General features: G+C 37.4%; 1 protein-coding gene across 3 annotated transcripts in view; it reads left to right on the plus strand.

Annotated features, from left to right (window-relative positions):
• RELN (reelin) overlaps window positions 1-20,409 on the plus strand; it is a 515,960-nt gene that overhangs the window by 217,426 nt on the left and 278,125 nt on the right. For all 3 annotated transcript variants that reach the window (XM_050782664.1, XM_050782662.1, XM_050782663.1), the window contains exons 5-6: window positions 15,314-15,346; window positions 18,856-18,934. In XM_050782664.1, coding sequence (XP_050638621.1) covers window positions 15,314-15,346; window positions 18,856-18,934 — 112 coding nt within the window. The remainder of the gene's footprint in view (window positions 1-15,313; window positions 15,347-18,855; window positions 18,935-20,409) is intronic.

Raw genomic sequence — 20,409 nt, forward strand, 5'->3', positions numbered from 1 at the left:
GAGCTCCAGCCTGGGGGACAGAGCAAGACTCCGTCTCAAAAAAAAAAAAAAAAAAATTATGAATGTTTAATTTTTTAAAAATGTATCTCTATTTTGTAAATTGTTTACAGTGAACTTACATTATTTGTATTATAAAGAAATAGCACATGGCCGGGCGCGGTGGCTCAAGCCTGTAATCCCAGCACTTTGGGAGGCCGAGGCGGGCGGATCACAAGGTCAGGAGATCAAGACCACAGTGAAACCCCGTCTCTACTAAAAATACAAAAAATTAGCCGGGCGCGGTGGCGGGCGCCTGTAGTCCCAGCTACTCAGGAGGCTGAGGCAGGAGAATGGCGTGAACCCAGGAGGCGGAGCTTGCAGTGAGCCGAGATCGCGCCACTGCACTCCAGCCTGGGCAACAGCGTGAGACTCCGTCTCAAAAAAAAAAAAAAAAAAAAAAGAAATAGCACACATTTCCTCCAAAAAGTGTACATATGGGGTTAGACTTAGGAAGGAGGAGGGACGAGTCTGCGTGGCAAGGGGAATAAATCCCTTCTCAAGAATCGAAGGAAAATTCTGAATTATAACTCCAATGTCTCCTCCTATATGATCCGCCTGACTCCCTTAACATGCTCTGTTTCTGTTGTGTCATAATTATTTGTTTAAACACTCATTTCCCCCAACTGAGAGCTTTTTGAGGGCAGGAACCATGATTTAACTTTTTGGTTTTTTTAACGTTTAATCATGCTTGGTGTGAAACATAGACTCAATAAATGTTTGCTGAATGATCAACTTAAACATTTTACAATTGAAAAATCACTGTCCTTACTGAAAAATCTTTAACCCTGAATGTTTGCTATGGACCATGATGAGGCAGTGTGGCTGCTACTAGCAGTGTTGCTCACACTGATGTCTGGTTGTAAAATACATGTACCAACATATTAAAAATCATTGAAAATTGTTCATGGATTTTCATGTAAGCTGTAAGGAGTCCCCTTAATGTTCTTGGAACATAGAACAGGTTTAGAGATTTTTTAAATATATCTCTGAGGTTCCAAGTAATCGTAAACACATCCCCATCTGAGTTCTGCTGTCATGTCATGGTGCAGACAAGGAGCTAGAGTTTTCCCATCTTTAGTCTGGGGTGCAGGGTTGGCTGGGCTGTATACCCTCAGTTGTTTTGAAAGTAAAAGATGCTTAGGTTAATTCACTAGCTATAAAACAAAAAGAACTGAAATTATTCAATATTTAGTACTAAACAAAAATTACTTAATGCTTACCATGTGCCAGACTCTGTTCTAGGCTAGGTCTTGGAATATGCCAAAAAACAGAGCAAAGATCTCTGCTGCCATGAAGCCTACATTGCAGTGAAGAGGAGACAGACAGTAAATATGAGACATAAGAAATGACTAAATGTGGTACCATGTTAGAAGGTGGCAGGTGTTGTAGGGGGAAGTAGACCACTAAAATATAGCAGGTAAAGAGCGTACAGTTGGGTGGAGGGGGAAGAGGCTGATTGCAATTTGGCAGGTAAGGCAGGTAGACTCACTGAGAAGGAGACATTAGAACAAAGATCAAGAAGGGGATAAAGGAGTTAGCCCAGTGACTATCTGGGGAATTGTCTGAAATGTCAGTAAGTGATTTTAAAGATAAACATCGTGGTGTTTTTTGAAGTACTGTTAGAGGTGACCAAAACAAAGAATAGAGACAGTATCAGAATAGACTAAAAACTTGAAAGGAACTAGGAGAAATCAGTTTTTTTGCAGAAATTATTGCTGAACTACCTAAAAAGAGCTGCAGACCTAATACGTCTCTCTCTGAGCCACATGAGTACTATTGAAAATGTTAATGTGAGTGTGGTATATATAGACTTAGGATGAGGACTAGTATTTGAATTTATGCTGTGATCATGTACCTATAGGTTCCTTATCTGTGGATTAGTGATGTAGCCAAACAAGTTAACTTGACAAAATATACAGTGCTCATGAGTGGCAGGCCTAGAATTCCAGTCTCTGGACTCACAGCCCAATGTTGGTTTGATTATACCAAGTAGATTCTTAAAGTTAAAAAAAAAATTAAACATTAAAAACCCTCAGGAACCACAGCCCTAATAAACAAGATTATTGCTACTGCCTAAATTCCCCGAAAACCTTGGAAAGAACACATATACTCTTCGGTGCCCTAAATCTACACAGTTAAGGAAAAAAGGATGTGAGTGCATCAGCATTACTGCCACTGGTCCAGCAGCATGCACACATCACATTGAAGATGGAGCAGGGAAAATAATCGTGTGTGTGTATATTCATTGGCCTGTGGGCTTCTTGGCATACCCTCTTCAAACACACACATTGATTATTTAGCAAGACCAGATGGCAGGCTTAGTGGCCTGACAGCAGTCATGCCCTGTAGTGCCCCCAAAGGGCGCGTGCCATTTATAAACCACCCTGGAATTCTCTGTTGTTGTGTTGATGGAAGTGGCTATAACTAAAGGCAAACGTTTTATGTCAGGAGGAAAGAGGTCAGGCTTACAGCTGGCGCAGAAAACCTTGACTGCTTTTTCTGCCAGCTTAGCAGTTTTTCAGCTGTTCATCACTCTTAGAACAGTGAGTGGTAGAAAGTGTGGCTGTGCTCTCTAAGGGCCCTTGGATCATGGTGGTAGGCAGCATATATGCTTCATCCCAAATGCAAACTCTTTGCAATTTTTAAATCATTTGTATTAAGGATTGGTGAAAGTTTAAACTGTGAGATGGAGAGGGGAAGAGGAGAGTTTAACAAGCAAGTCCATAAAGTGAATGGGGTGTTTAACCTCCTTTGATATTTTTTAGCACTTTAAGTGTAACTTTATACCCAAATATTGTAAAAATTGTAGATCAGATCTACCAAAATCTTCTCTTGGCTATCCTTGGTTATTCAACAGTTTATATTACTAAATATCTTTCCAATACCCTGAAATGCAAAGTCTTTATTAATTCAGACTTGTTTCTCTCTCATTGTTAGAATTGGGTTTTAACATATCTACTTTAATTGCTGAAAAGAAAAATAAATACTGATGTATTTCACTTGAATGTGCCCAGTGTTAAGCATTTGCTAGTCAAAGACATCTGTGCTCCCCTTGGCTATTTTGCAGCTTATATTTCATTTCAGTGGTTACAGCTCCTGTTCATGACATCCCTAGGCTTTGTGATTTATAAACAAAGAGAACTGAATTAACAGGATCAGGGAAGACCATCCAGGACCCCCCGATCTTGCTTCAAGGTCTTACAAACTACCCAACAAAGCGAGAAACTAAAGCCCTCCTGGGGCTATGGCAGGCAGAAAGTATCCCTAAGTGATCTGAAGACAAGCATATTAAGGGGAATGACAAAGAGCTGATTCACATGACCATAGTAAAATTTCTTGCTAGTGACTCTGGGGGTGGGTCTGATTATTCTTTTGATTTCCTAAAGAATGGTGTTTTGGACTGGTGCTGTTTATCCCAAGGTGATTGAACATAGATTTAAACAGCCTTCTTTTCAGTTCTGAGTGCTATATACATTCCCACTTGACAGCTTTATCTAGTCCAAAGTCAAAATTCCTAGATTTATGCCCAAGAAGAATTTTGCATTGAGTTATTTTGGGTGCCCATGGAAGAATTCTTTCTACACATGCTGCTGTATAACCTGCTTGATTCCTCCATATTTTGAAGGACAAAGACCAAATCTGGACCTATACAATCACTTGGGGAGGGAGAGCAAAGCTGTTACAAACATACATAACTCATAATTTTGTTTGGCGTGAAATATTATTTCATCCAATTTATTAATCCACATTATTTTTAATGCACATGTGAAAATTCAGTTGTTTCATGTAAAAATTAATATAGATTTTTTTTATAATCAAGATTTTAAGAGTTGGAGTTCATTGGTATTAATATATATTGTGCTGTATCCCCAGTGGGCATATGTGAAACACTGTACCAGACCCCAGGGGAGGTGTGTGGCAACATAAGGCAGTCTCCCATCCCATTGCTAAGATGCTTATAGTACAGATTTACTAATGCAAACCCAGAAGAGAAGGACCAAAACACATTTGCAGAAAAATATAAACTTAGTGGAATGGTGTTCCTCTCATCTCCTTTAAGGCCTTGCTCCAATAATTGTGCTTTCTCTTTCTCATAGCTTCAGTGTCTTCCTCTTCAGTAGCCACCTCCTCCTCTGTGCTTAAATATGCTGAAGCCACTGCTACTTTCACAAGTATTTCATCCTGAATTTCCAGTACCCCCGGCCGTGTTTCCTTCTTATACTCCAGCTTCTTGAAAGAGCAGTGGTGTCGCCAGGCTTTCCTCCTAACCCTGCCGTCTGGCCTCTACCGCCAGCACTCCCTGGAAACCATCATCCTCAAGGTCACCAATAACCTACTAGGGTGCCAACTAATCCAGAGGACTCGGATCCTCACCCTACCTGACTTCTCTTTTCTTTCTCAGTTTCCATAATGAGTTGTTCTTCTTCCCACATCATACATTCTGGGGTTGGGCTTCTTTTTGCAATTTTTTTTTTTTTTTTTTTTTTTTTTTTTTTTTTTTTTGAGAGGATTCTCACTCTGTCACCAGGCTGGAGTGCAATGATGCGATCTCGGCTCACTGCAAACTCTGCCTCCCAGGTTCAAGCAATTTTCCTGCCTCAGCCTCCTGGGTAGTTGGGACTACAGGTGCCCGCCTCCACACCCGGCAGATTTTTAGTAGAGATGGGGTTTCACCGTGTTGGCCAGGATGGTCTCAATCTCTTGACCTTGTGATCCACTCGCCTCAGCCTCCCAAAGTGCTGGGATTACAGGCCTGAGCCACCATGCTCGGCCTTCTTTTTGTGCTTTTATATTGTCCCTGTTGAACTTACTCACACCTATAATTTTCATCTCCCTAACTCTCCACTTGCTTGATGCTTATACAAAGAGTCAAGAAGGTAAAATGATTGGGAGCATAAAATTTGCAGTCACCTGCATACTCTTGAGTTAGAATTTCTGCTCTGGCACTTTCTAGCCATGTAATCTTTCTGAGTCTCAATTCTCTCATCTGTAGAAAAGAGAAAGGGATAGTATCAACTTTTTTGACCACTTCATACCATTCCTAAGAACTGGTATAATATTCTGTGCCCAGAAGGAACACCATAAGATTGTGAGGATTATATCGTGATGAAGTGCATAGCATAGTGGCTAGCACATACTCTGTAGATACTAGCTCCCACTACTATTACTGGACACTACATTTGGGTGTCGTTTAGGTACCGTGAACTCAATATATTCTAAACTGAACTTTCCTTCCTCCCAAATCTGTACCCCTCTGTTGCAGTTCTGGTTAGCACCTTCATAATCACCCCAGTCACTAAACAGAGCTCTAGGTAACACATTTCTTTGCCCATTCCTTTTTGTCATCCATGTCTATACCCGGTGTGTCTAAGGCCAATTTACATAATATCTCTTCAACCAACACTTTTCTTTCCATACCTACTGCCATTTTTTTTTATTCAGGCCTTTCACACATTGATCAAAATGCTCCTGGCCTCAAACCCTATAACTGCCCTCTATTTCCCCCCAGTTTAGCCTGGCTTTCAGGACTTCCCTGATCTGTCCCACCCCTCTCTCTCTCCAACCTCATCTCCACATCCATCACCCTCACCTGACACCAGACTCTCTATTTCAGCTGGAATAAGTACTTCCTTCATCAGAGATGCCATCCTGACCCTATCACTGTGGCTCATGTATGCCAACTCCTTTCCCCAGTGTACCTTCCTCAATACCTCCTCTGCTGTCTAACTGATGAAGCTGTGCTCATCCTTAAAGATCCAGCTCAAGTCTGTCCTCCTATATCATCTTTATTTAGGTATTGTACACTCTTTTTCACTGATGAACTTTACTAGGAGTAGCTTAACAAAACTCAGAGTTGGATAGATGGTATTTGAAATGATGTTTGCTTTATTGCTCAGGGCCCTCTATGAGAAACTACAGAAGAAACTTGTGTACAGTCTGTGTACCTGCAATAACTGTCCTTCTCCTGAACAATATGTGTTCTTTAAAGTTATGAACTCTTCTGTTTCTGTAACTTTATGGCTTGAGAACCAAATTGAAGTCCTGAGGGGCATGCATCTTGCATACATATCTCAACACGGCATGTATTATTTTTCCACCCTCGTTTGTCATCTTTGATTTCCCCCCCTTTATTGTCTTGTTCAGCTGTCTGCCTTTTTTGTAAACTGCCTTAAGTCTATCTTAGAGCAAGACAGATTGTACAGTTCATCCTTAGGTATGTAAAGGAAAGTGAAAAGAAATATGAAGAAAAATAAAGGAAGAAGATGACATATGTACACGCAATAAGGAAGAAAAGGAACATAGAAGATGATTATAATTTTCTAACAACAATGGTTTTAGTAATATTGCTTGCTGATCTTATCAGAATCCATTCAACTAGCATATTTGGAACTGCCATGTATGAGACATTGTGCTCAGCATTGGGAATGCAGAGATATTCAAGATAGAGTCTCTCTACTCACAGGAATTTGCAGTTTGATCAACTCTAATAGCTACTGTCGCCCTTAAGATTATGACTGAGATAAAGAGAAGAAACTTTTCCCCAAAAGGCTGTTAATTCCTCACCCATGAGAAATTAACTATTGTAGTTTGAGTATCAATTAAGCTTCTATGTACTTGAGGTACTAAGCAAAGTACTTCGACATGTCGGTGGGTTAAATGACTGGAATTTTATTTCTTAGTCATAAACCAGTTTGAGGATGGGTGGTCTAGGGCTGGCAGAGTGGTTCTGCTGTGCACAGCATGTAGCTTCCATATCTCGGAGCCAAGCTGGCTGCTCCAGCACTCACCACCTCCTACAGCAGGGAAGGGAAAGGGCCAAGGAAGCATGCCCATTCCTTTAGGGCATCACCCAGCCCTGAAAGTTACCTTAGTCACTTCTGCTCACCTCATATGGGCAGAGCTTAATTCCTTTGTCACAGGAAGCTATAGGGGAGGCTGAGAAATAAAGAAGTAAAAGGAGAATAGACATTGGTAAATCTCTAGCAATTTCTGCTGATGTTAGCAACAAGGTTTCTTCCTTCTCCAATTCTTCCTCCTCCTTCCTATTTTGAGCCTTATGATTTTTCTTTTCAACCTCTGAGTGTTACTTAAAAGCCATACATTCTCAGGTTTTGGGTCAATTTATACCTGCATTTCTGACATCTGCTCCATTGATGAACTTCATCTCTTCAAGTTCTCAAAGGTCTGGGATTTTTTAAAAATTAAAATTTGGCCAGGCGTGGTGGCTCATGCCTGTAATCCCAGCACTTTGGGAGGCTGAGGCGGGTGGATTGCTTGAGTTCAGGAGTTCAAGACCAGCCTGGGCAATGTGGTAAGATCTTGTCTCTACCCCAAAAAAAAAAAAATTACTGGTCTTGGTGCTGCATGCCTGTAGTCCCAGCTTCTTGGGAGGCTGAGGCGGGAGGATCGTTTAAGCCCAGGAGGTCGAGATTGCAGTGAGCCAAGATGTGCCACTACATTCTAGCCTGGCCCACAGAGCGAGACACTCTCTCAAAATATAAATAAATATAAATATAAAAATGTACCAACAATTCAAATGATACTGTTTTGCATTCTGATTTTTCACTTAAAACTTTTATTTATATCATAAGCAAATTTTTGAAAAATGTATGGATATCTCCCCAGAAAAGGTGGGGACATGAGCATGGTAAGACAATAAGCCATAATTTTTAATGTTTAAGGCCCCATTATTTACAGCTCCTATTGGAATCTTACCTGAAAGAGTTCTCTATCTCCCAGTTGCAGGTTATAAAGATATATTTTCATTTTGCTCCTATTTCATTTATTTTAGAATATGAAAGATGATAAATTGTTATGAGACACAAGTTGAGGTGGAAAATCAAAGAGAAGGAAGAGAAAAATAATCCCTAATATTGCTGGTTCTGTGTATAATTTAGCTGTCTCTGAATATTAAGTAATCTTTTATACTGATCATAAGTATGTTCCTGAACACAGGGAGAACTGTTTTCACTCTAAATTTATAACATTTTTGGAAGCTTAATTATCATACTTGAAGGTCAAATGGTGCTTTATTGCAATAAAATACAAAAAGTAATAAAGAAATTATTCCTGGGGAGATGAAAGTCTAGGTTCATAGCTCATTAAATGCTAACTTCAGAGCCCATGTCTAATTTGTCATATTTAGCTTTGGAAGTTTAATACATTTGAATTTCAAATTAGGTGAGGAGATACCTGAGGCAAAACTACCTAGGGCCTTTGAATTCTAAAATGATTCAGGAGATATAGTCCCCGTAACATAATACCTGTATTTGGAAGAATTGCTTGCCATCTATATATAATGCTTGTCTGACCCAAAGGCTTTTTTTTTTTTTAAGTAATCAATAATATTACCTCAAAGCTCATTTACCACCTCCCCAATTCATTTTTAGGCATCTTTTCGTTTTTCTGCTCCACATATTTACATCTCCATTCTTTGCACTGAGTAATTTGTTCAACAAGTTGGCTGAAATTTATTAGTACTACTGTCATTTGGAGTCAGATGATTACTTTAAAATTTCCATTCAAAATAAGTCAGTTGAAAGAAAAAAACACATCTGTCAAGAAAATAACCTTTGGGGGAATTAAACACGACCTCATTCTTTCTAATATGCCTACTTCAGGCTGCTGTGATCTATGAGATTCTGGCACGTTCAACTTTTGAAAGAGCATATGCACAGAAATGCTTCTTAAGAAATGAAGCTTTTTTTTTTTTTTTTTTAACTTTTAGCATGTAATTTGTCTCCTGGACAAATTGAATTGATGATGGGAGGAATTTAGGCTTCAATTTAATATTGAGATACCATCTAAGGATCCACGTTTATAATATTTATTTTGAAAGGCCCAATAGTTTAAGCTATTAAAATGTTATTAAGAAAAATATGACTGTGAGCACCAATAACCAAATGTAGTCACAGAAGCTAATGTGGAGATATTTGCTGCCTGTTTTAGTTTACAGAGATGTTCTAACTTTCATTTCTGTGTGCAAAGCTTAGCTGATGCTAATGCAAGAGAAACTGTCATAAAGATAAGCCACTCATTATAATCTGTGAGATGCGCTAAATAATTGGAGGTAATTTTGGAGACAAAAATACATTTAGTAAATTAAAGTAATGTTCACAAAGTAAGTCTATCTAATGACAAGCAATACATTAGTTGCACTTTAAAATTTAAAAAGTGAGTAAAAAGTGGTTCTTCTCATAGTGCGATGAAGGCCAGATTAATTCACACTGAGTGAAAATAGTGAGTTTTTAAAGATAATTTTTCACCTTTCCCAAAGATATTCCTTGGGAAAAGACCTACAACTCTTCTGGCTAGAACTGTCTCCAACACAGAGACATGTTAACATATATGAGCTAAGAGCTTTCCATCATTTATTCAAAAAAGTATCTGCATGCACTTTTTCTGCTTTCATTTTAAGTGAAAAAATAGTAACCTTGTTTAAAGAGACCAAGAAGCATGTTATTCCTTTGAAACTTTTGGTACTGAATTTACTTGCTTTCATGTTAGGCTCAATCAAGCCTTGTGATATGAATTGCTTATCTTATGAACTGGGTCTTTTCATGGCTGTTCTATGTAATAATCATTCACGCTCACTATTTTTTGAATAATTATCTTTATCGAATCTGCATTAGTACAGAGTTCTTGTGTTCATTCAAGGCAGTTCCAGTCTCTTTCTTTTGCTAACTTATGGTGATAAATCATTTCAAGAACAGTACAATTGAATTTTTAAAAAAAGAAGTTCTATAAGCAATCTATTTTTTTCAAACTTTGAAGTACCTTCCAAAAACAATGATTGTTTACTTTTATTCTTAGCATGTTTAAGCTTATTAATTTTAAAAATCTATTTTTCTCCTCTTTGCATAGTCTGTGACATCTTAGTAAAATACATATGTAATCTTCAGGTCACTTAATAGTACTCAAGCATCTAGGAAAATGCTTGGCTAAGGAAAGACTTAGAATGTTGCTGAAGCATACCATTGCTGATCTAAATCTTTGTATTTTTCCAAAACATCATCTGGATAGGCCCCACTGGAGAGAGAATTTGGAGGACAAATAACTGTTAAATGGCACTATCACAAACATCAAAAAGAATCTGGAAAAGAAATCATAAGTACACATTTATGAGTGGTTTTGACACTCATAAGAACATTTGTTTACTTATCTAGTATGAAAAGATTGTATTATGCTGAAAACTTTAAAGTTTCATTTTTTTCTCATTTAACTGCTCTGCTCTCAAGAGGGATTTGACTTATGAAATTAAGTAGATTCTCATTTATCAATACTTTCCTAGTAAAAATTGCTACCAATTTGTATTGATAGTTTTAAAGAAGTTTGGCTTTTTCTTTTTTTTTTTTTTTTTTTTTTTTTTTTTTTTTTTTTTTTTTTTTTTTGAGACGGAGTCTCGCTCTGTCGCCCAGGCTGGAGTGCAGTGGCCGGATCTCAGCTCACTGCAAGCTCCACCTCCCGGGTTTACGCCATTCTCCTGCCTCAGCCTCCCAAGTAGCTGGGACTACAGGCGCCTGCCACCTCGCCCGGCTAGTTTTTTGTACTTTTTAGTAGAGACGGGGTTTCACCATGTTAGCCAGGATGGTCTCGATCTCCTAACCTCGTGATCCGCCCGTCTCGGCCTCCCAAAGTGCTGGGATTACAGGCTTGAGCCACCGCGCCCGGCCGAAGTTTGGCTTTTTCAACTAAAAACAAGTCAAAGTAGGCTAGGCTTTCTTTCTGAATCCCTTGCTGGAAAAAAAGCTTTTAGAAAACCTGGTGATTTTAGTGAGATTCTATTGTAATTCCTCCATTCTGTTGGCTTGCTTTTACTTGTTTTTTAGGCAAAGTAGAACCTTCATTTTAACTTACCTGTGTAACTTTTTATATTTTATCTGTGGTTTTAAGTAAGTTAATTCAGTCTGAGGACATTTGGCTTACTCTTTAAGTTATCATGATATACCTAAGGTCAATTTCCAATTAAGTCTAGTTATTTGAACTTGATCAAGCTTTACAAAAAAGGATATAGTTTCTGTAATGTTTGTGAATTTCAATGGCATTGTATTTCTGGATAAAGATTACAGAGATGTATGGTTATTCTGAATGAGATTTAAAGTTCATTGAAACACAAACACATTCACATGCAATTTATAACAGGGAACTCTTAACAGAATTAGATATTCCTAGATTCATCCCAGCTGAACATTCATTCCTAGTTGAGCATCCTACCTTATAGAAAAAATATTCACTTCTGAAAAAATGTAGGAATTCAGTTTGATTTATACAAATACTTGATTCCTTATTAAATCATTTATCTTTCCGTAAGTTCCTTCCAGCCTCTACATATAGTTTCATGGGTGTCACCAATGAAACTAAAATAGGACCATATTATGAAGCTTCCCCACAGTGATCTCTGTGGGTACACAATGACTCCAGCCTATGTTCCTCTCTCTTCAATTTAGTGTCCTCTGACAAGCAGCACCATCCCTCGTGCATCTTCCTCTGTGCACACCTTTGGTCGTCTGACCTGATCTTCTTATCACTACCACAGAAATACCTGGAAGAAACTGTGATATCTTTTACACTTCTGTTAAAGGTGTTCCATCCTATTCTTTCTCCAAAACCAAAACCTACTTCTTTAAGAAATTTCTGTTGTCTCTCATCCTCAGAAACCAAAACTCCCTAGTTTAAGCCATTTGACAATTTTATGTCATTGCTAGATTTTAATCATGCAATTTTAGATTCAAAGGAGCTGAGAAACTGGGCAAGATGCAAGGTGGGGTAGGGCATTCTAGGGTCCTGGGAGAGGCAGAATATCAGTAACAGACCAATAAAATGTTGAGATAAAAACATAGGAGCAATCTAGAAAAATTCAATGATTCAATCTAGAACTAGTTCAATGGTAGAGGAACAGGAAAGGTAGACTTGGAGTTGACAAATGAGGACCTGTCTAGCAAGCATTTAATAAAGGAAAGAGTAAAGGCCTTTATGCCAAGTTCACATAATATAAGAACTTAATAATTCACTCATAGTCACTAGTATGAGGCAAGGCAGGTACTATCCAAATGGGAGTATACTAAATAATGTTGAACTATATCATTCTTCCTCAGGCTACTCTAATTTTTCTGTGGTGCATTTACCTCAGTAAATGTGAAAAGATGGTGAACTTCCTACAGGCTTAGAAAATTTGTTTAGACTACATAAAACTAGATTGATATGGTCACTTATTGAGAAATGATTAAAATAAACTTCCAGGCGCAGTACTTTACTAGCTTTTGGCCCATTTTTAAACTACATATGTGTGAATCTTTCTCAAGAAAATTTGTACTTTTCCTTTCATTAAGTTTTGCATACTAAACACGTTTCTCTTTTTGAGGAAATAATGTTTAGTTATCTCAGAGAGTGGACATTTTTGTTAAAATATATTAAAACAAGTCTTCGTAACTAGTGATTTACAATATGATGTAAATTTGTTGAGTTAAATTAAATCCAGGTAAATACTGACTGGGTGTTGAAGCTCCCCAGACCACTTATAATAAAGGACCTTTGGACAATGTTATGTGTCTATTCTGTCATTTTTTAATGGTTTGGATCTTCAATTATTTTCTGAAATATCATAAAATATATTACAACTAAGAAGTAGCTTTCAAATCAATTTGTTATTTATTGAGACACTATTACCAGCTTTGGCTGATATCTTGGGTGGACGTATTTTCTGCTTTTGAGGAGCCTATTTCTTCTTCAGAGCAAAGATAAGTACTTAATACAGAGAACAGTTCAGCATGCTATAAAAATAAACAGTGGATTGTGTTGTTTAAACCTGTGAATTTTAAATCTGGCTTTCCGTCAGAATCAGTCAAGGAGGTTTTAAAAAATACAACTTCTGAGCCTCCACTCTCAGAGATTCTGACTCAGTGGGTCTTTCTAAAATGTGATGTAGGTGTTTCAGTGAAAGCTCCCATGTGCCCAAATAGTTTAGCAAAGGTAGATGTCCATTTGAATAAACAATTTAAAGTAAAGCATTTTATAACTTATTCCCTTTATTGGGTTGAGGCCTTAGTCACCCAATCATTTAATGTAAAGTAGGCAACAATATTTCTGCAGATATTTCGTTATACATATCTAACCATTGTATTGCATGGTAAATATTTCTAATTAATAATTGTCATAACTTTTCCTACATTTAATTTAACCAATTTATTTCAAAACCTGTGAAATAATTTGAAGTTCCATATTGTGTAGACAGGTGTTTTTCCTTTCTTCTTAACACTTTATAACATCAATACAGAGAATTCCTTTTGCAATATAGCTAACATTAGGCATGGTAAACTGTCATATCTTAAGAAACAAAACAAAAAAACCCTTTGGTCCTCATCTCCATGTAAGATCTCATTTCTCACCTTTGCAGCTAACCTTCTAGAAGGAGCAGTTTGCACAGTAGTTGAGTCTAGACTCTGAGGCCAAAATCCCTGAGTTCATCTATAGACACTCCTTAGCAAAGTGCCTTACTAGCAGGGTGTTCTTCATAGATATCAGCTTTATTAAGATTATTTTGGCCTCTCCTTCAACTCTCTTAGCTCTTCAAACTCTTTCTTTTTCTTATTTCCTTAATGGAATGCACTTTTACTCATTCACCTTTGCTAGCTCGTCTTCTTCCACCTGTCCGTTAAATACACATTTGACTCCACATTTCACTTCTTTCTTTTTATTATGTATTTAGAGACAGGGTCTCACTCTCTTGCTTAGGCTGGAGTGTGATGGTGCATTTTTAGCTCACTGCATCCTCAAGCTCCTGGCCTCAGGTGATCCTCCTGCCTCAGCCTCCTGAGTAGCTAGGACTACAGGCTGCACCACCATGCCCAACTAATTTTTCATGTTTTTTTGTAGAGACGAGGTATCTTACTATATTGCCCAGGCTGATCTTGAACACTTGGCCGCAAGTAATCCTCTTGCCTCAGCCTCCCAAAGTGCTGGGATTATAGGCATTAGCTGCTGCTCTCAGCCTCACTTCTCTCTTTATACTTTATGTTCTCTCTGAGTGACTCAGTCTTCCTTTTGTAACTCCACCTCTCCTACTTGATAATGATTTCCTAATTGATATACAGTGCAAATGTCCCTCCTAGCTGTAGTTCAGCACTGTGTAATAGAAGTATAATGTAAGCCCCATGTGCAATTTTAAATATTCTAGTAGCTACATCTAAAAACCGGAAAGAAATAGATGAAATTAATTTAATAATGTATTTTATTAACAGAATATGTAAAATATTAAACATTTTGATATAATGTGGTCAATTTAAAACTACTAATGAGATATTTTACATTTTTTGTACTAAATCTCCAAAATCTAGTATGTACCTTACACTTATAGCACATCTTAAGCAATATTGGGCTTGTATTAAGAGTTCATAAAATTGACAGTTGAAAAGTAGATCCACATACCCAAGTGTTTCTTACCTACTTAAAGATCTTCCAGTAACTGAATTGAGTATCAAAAAATCATTTTCCTTTAATGTCCAGATCCACCTTTACAAATTTTTCATTTTTATTAGAAGAGCTGATTTACCTTTAATGCAAAAACATCAGTTTCAAAACTATATCCAAGTATTATTCTTGTGTCAGCATAGTATTATTAACATGGAATTCACAGAAATATTGGATAAATTGAAAAGCAAGTCTAAAACAATTAACATCAACAAGGCATTCTTCAAATTTTTCTTGTAGGTTTTTGCAGACAATTTAGAAGATACTGAAAATTACAGTTAAAATCTTCTGGAGACACAGTTCACGTTAGGAAATTCGTGTGTAAAACCGTTATTAATTTGTATTTTCAAAGTTTCAATTTCAACATAAATTTTCCTCCTTTTCCAGCTAGTTTGCAAATAAACCCTTGTTTTCCTTGAAGCTTCAGATTTGGCTTGTTCATATGCACTGTGATACTAGTGAGAGAATGTATATCATTGTGCCAGGGTTTTGTTATTCATTATTGATTAATTGGCAAGTATTCCTTTTGTTTCAAGAAAATCTTTAATTAGAGTCAACGATTCAGTGAATCTTTGTGAAACTCTTCTCTGATTTAACCAATAAGCGTTGGCACAAAATACAAGATCATTAAACTTATTGTATTCTATTTTTTCAAGAGTTCTAGAAACTCCTAAAAAGATGAAAAAGTCTGTAGCCATTTGATTTGCTTAATGTGACCTAAGTTTTGTAACTGTATTGTGACTGTTTATTACTGGATTTTGCTTTCATTCCTGATCAGTTGTCTTTCTTCTTTCCTCTCTTGATTCAGCTCCAACAGAGGCCACTATGCACCCACATCTAGGTAAGTGTTTAAGACTCTGATGTCATTAACCTTAGCACCTGATCTATTTGTTTGGCTCTTCTGGCTATGTGAGCAGATGTTACAGAGGTGAGGAAGCTGTCCTTTCTGGTCACTGATCATTCACTGAAATTAGACTTGGATACAGATTATACTTGAATACAGAACCTCCTTGAGGAAATGTTCATGTTGCCCAGCTGGGGGCTCATGCAGGAACTTTCGCACCTGTTAGTACCCTCAGCCCTGAGATCCTATTGAGTGTAAGCTTTTGCATTCTAATGCTGAATTTTCCCCAGAGTCCCTTATAATACTAGATGCCCATCATAAATATTAGAGCATAGAGCTAGTGAGTAAGAAGCCATGAATATAGAAGAATTGAAGTCATTTAGGATTTGAGATCTGTACCAAACGAATGTTAAAAATTAGTCGGTGTAGTGGTATGCACCTGGAGTCCTAGCTACTTTGGGAGCTGACATGGGAGGATCATTTAAACCAGGATTTCAAGGCTGCAGTGAGCTATGATTGAGACACTGTCCTCCAACCTGGGCAGCAGAGCAAGATCCTGTTTCTTTAAAAAAAAAAATTGAAATGAGACTGTTTAGATAAATACCTCCTTCTTAAAATGGCACCATGGATTTTCCATAATGTCATGCTTTTAGTGGTCCACAGTTCTTGAGGCAGGGTGTGTACTGGTTAGGATCACAGATTCTTGAACCAAACTACCTGGGTTTATCTCACTTTTACCACTTGCTAGCTACATAATGTAGAGCAAGTTACTTAACCTCTCTGTGCCTCAGTTTTCTTATCTGCAAAGTAGAATTAAGAATAGTACCTACCTCACAGGGTTGATATAAGGATTAAATGATTTTGTGTTCATAAAGTGTATGGTAAATAGTATAGTGGTGTTTGGAAGTAAATCAATACACAAGCAGGTATCCAGTGAGGCTTACCCATTGCCTTTGTAAATAAAAATGTCTCTAGAAAGCAAGTGATCTTTAAGCATTAATTTTCTCATTTGTGTCAGTGAGGACTTATTTTAAAAGCAATTTCCTACACTGTAGTATTTAATAAGAATAAAAAGAAATCATCCTAGCTGGTTGCAGCCTTTTCAAATGTCTCTCACTGTGGGACTTTCCAGGTAGGTCAGTTATTTGTCTCTTGGGCTTTTCCTTTCAACCTATAAACCCAATTAATTTATTTTTCCTCTTTGGAAAATCTGCCTTGAGAAGCTCTACTTTTATGTAATGCTACAGCTTGGGGCTCCTCTTACTTGGCAGACAAATGCAAGCGCTTAGAAGCATGCCTTCTGGCAGCCAAGACAGGCTGGTGACCCGCAGTGGCCCAGCCGAGTCTCGCCCAGATTGGGTATCTGAGAGAGCTGTACCCTGTAGGCATCTGAGGCACTGCATCTCATCGCTCAGAGGAATCATTAAATCACTCCATGCACAGAATACATCACAGCATTCTCTCCAGTGTATATCCATATTCTCCCTGTTCTCATGCCTAGGGCTTCGAGTCTGAGCATCCAGTCCTCTCAGTACATGCTGATTCACTGGTTTCCATGACTTCATTATGTGCTTGCCTGCTGGCATACCTGGTATAAAGGAGGCAAGGACTGCCATGGGTTGGGGATGTCACCAAAGAGAATGTGAAAGTATGATTCCTGATATTGGGAAGTGATTTTAATTACCCAGTGAGTTCAGAGAATTACATTTGAGTGAGCCTAAAAAAACAAAGTATCACCTTTAAAAGAAAAAATTGTGAGATATTTTTGTTAATCAGATAATATTATTTTAATTTTTCCAAAAGATAGTCTGTTAGCTACTTCAAACAAAATTGTCAAGACTCAAAGAAGTTATAGTAGCTGAAACAAACTTCCTAAGCAAACCATGAATCAGATGAGAGCATTGTTAAAGTACTAAATTAATTTTTACAACATGAATAGAAATAATTATCATTTCTCACACAACCTTTAAAATGAGCACACTTACATTGTAACTGGCCGTGAAAGTGATTTTACTTATTCATCATCTATTCAGCGAAAATATGAACTCTACAGTTGATGAAAATATCGCGCTTGACATGCCTGAAGTTCTTCTAGAACTTAAAAATAGATATTCAATATATCTCAAATGTGTAGTGATAATATATTTAAAACCATGTATGGCTTCCTGGCATTCCTCCTGACTTCTAAATTGATTTTATTTAGGAATTTTACTTATTCATATAGATAAATTCTCTTTTGCAGTTCTGAAAGAGAAAAAAAGTTAACAAATTTAAAAACTTTGAATAAAAATGAGTAAATATAAGGAAGGAGAGAAAGCAAGCCAGGGCAAGAAGGATAGGGGGAAAGGGAAGAAAAAAATGGATCACTAGATTACAGCAATTTTGGCTGACAATGAATAGCCAGAATGTTCTATCCAATTCCATGCTTTAAAGTGAGTTAGACACTGACACTGTCTGGGCAATCTCTTGGAAGCCATGGATGAGTATATGTTGAAATATGGGTATATTAGTTCATTCTCATGCTGCTAATAAAGACATACCCAAGACTGGGTAATTTATAAAGGAAAGAGGTTTAATTGACTCACAATTCAGCATGGCTGGGAAGGCCTTAGGAAACTTACAATTATGGCAGAAGGGGAAGCAAACACGTCCTTCTTCACATGGTGGCAGCAAGAAGTGCCAAGCAAAAGAGGGAAATGTCCCTTATAAAACCATCAAATCTCAGCCGGGTACGGTGGCGCAAGCCTGTAACCCCAGCACTTTGGGAGGCCGAGGCAAGTGGATCACCTGAGGTCAGGAGTTCAAGACCCAGCCTGACCAACATGGCGAAACCCCGTCAGTACTAAAAGTATAAAAATTAGCCAGGCGTGGTAGTGGACACCTGTAATCCCAGCTACTCGGGAGGCTGAAACAGGAGAATTGCTTGAACCCAGGAGGCGAAAGTTGCGGTGAGCTGAGATCGAGATCGTGCCACTGCACTCCAGCCTGGGCAACAGAGCGAGACTCTGACTCAAAACAAAAACAAAAACCATCAAATCTTGTGAGAACTCACTCTCACGAGGACATCATGAGAGTAACTGCCCCCATGATTCTGTTACTTCCCACCGGGTCCTTTCTACGATACATGGGGATTATGGGAACTACAATTCAAGATGAAATTTGGGTAGGGACACAGCCATCCCATACTGATGGAAGACAAGTCCCGTATAGCCTCTCCTTGTAGGTTGGTGCTGAATTTGGCCTTCCTGCCTCCCCTGCCTAGTGACAGCTTCATAGGTTTCCTTTTGGGGTCTTTGGTTTTCCCAACTTCTAGGTGTCTAAACTGCAGAGCTGTTTACCCTTGTCCCTTAGTAGTTTGAGGGACAAAGCAAATATAATCAACTGCTCATTTAAAATTTAGTTTTAAAATACATTATTCTTCATAAATACAGCATGTTGACACTTGTGTTTAGCTAACTATACTGTTGTAGTATATTTCTTTCCTAAATACTTCCTTTTTCTTGTAGCTGAAATACATAGTGACAGCATTATCCTGCGAGATGACTTTGACTCCTACCACCAACTGCAGTTAAATCCAAATATATGGTAAGTTACAGAAACATTCCTCACTTTGGTTTGCTTAATGCAACAAATAATGCTGACTGCTCCCTTAAGGAGCAGTTACTTAAAATTAAATTGATCTTTAGTGCTAAGGTATCAGTGAGACTTGTTAAGCTATAGAACTGGGCTTAATGTAGACTGCATATAATGTCTATTATTTGACTTCTCTAAGAACTGAATCCAGGAGCTCCTCAAAGCCATGGGTGTGGTTAGATTTTTTTTTTCAGTTTTGCAATATCCTTACATAGAAAATATTATGCTATTATATGTTTAATAATTTCATTTATGCCTAGCAAAGAAGGGAAATGGTTTATCTGAAATGACAAACGCTTTGAGTCATACTTCCAAATAATTTCTAAATTATTAGGTCAACTCATTATGTATACTCCAGTCTCTCCTTCAAAAGCTGTTTAAGTATAACTCTGTGGGATATTTGAGGGCAAATAAATAATGAACCAAAACTCACTCATTAAAAACTTGTCTAATACATAAATGGATGCCTGAATTTGTTGGCAATTTGTTGCATTTTTGCTGACTTTGAAGAAATAGATCTATTGACCCAGAGTTACAATGAAAATCAGTCTGCATCATTTGGAACAATATCTGAATTTGGATTTTCTGTTATACTAAATGCTTTTTGTTTGGACAGAAGAGTTCAAGATAAATTAGAAACTCTAATGTAAACTAAGTTCAAGCAATATAATAAGGCTAAAAAGAAAATAATCATTTCATCCTCGAATGTCAGCATATGATATTCATTTCTGTCTTATTTTCACTTTTTAACAAATATTTAGCAATAATCATTTTATTTTTATAGTAATTAATAAGAGGTATGATTCTCTCAAGTAATGAACGGTTTAATAGAGAAGACACTAAGACCACATCTTTAAAAAGCTTGTAGTACAGGATAGAAATCCTTAAATGTGACCGAGGGGAACAGACAACATACTAGAGGAATTCCAAAGGAAAGAGAGATGACTCTGGTGGGAGTTTGTTGGAGAAAGTTGCCTTTGACCCGAGAGTTGAAGATGACATATAGGTAGAGTGTTGAGGCTTCAATATTACACAAGAAACTTTTCTTTCTTTTCTAGAAAGAAATATAGATCTAGATAGTATAAATATAGAAAAAAATATTATCAGGCTAGCCAGAAAGTCTAGTCATAAAGTCTTATAATTTATATGCCACTTAAAGAAACAGTTTGTCAATAGAACTCTGCTTCCCTAAATATAAATTTTCTTAAATTGAAAATCTTTATTAATAAGCCAAAAAATAAAAAACCTTTCTAAGTACCACTTTACCCAGAAAAAGTTTTTTACTTCTGACATTTTGCTTTTTTATATTCCATTAATATAGATGTTATCATATGATTTTTTTCTTTCAGGGCAAATGCGTTTGTGTCAAGCTAATTCATTTTCTTCAGTGAGTTTTCTTGACAAATACAAAATGTGACTGTTATGTG

Source organism: Macaca thibetana, chromosome 3 (assembly GCF_024542745.1).
Source record: "Macaca thibetana thibetana isolate TM-01 chromosome 3, ASM2454274v1, whole genome shotgun sequence".
In the NCBI taxonomy this organism is placed as follows: domain Eukaryota; kingdom Metazoa; phylum Chordata; class Mammalia; order Primates; family Cercopithecidae; genus Macaca; species Macaca thibetana.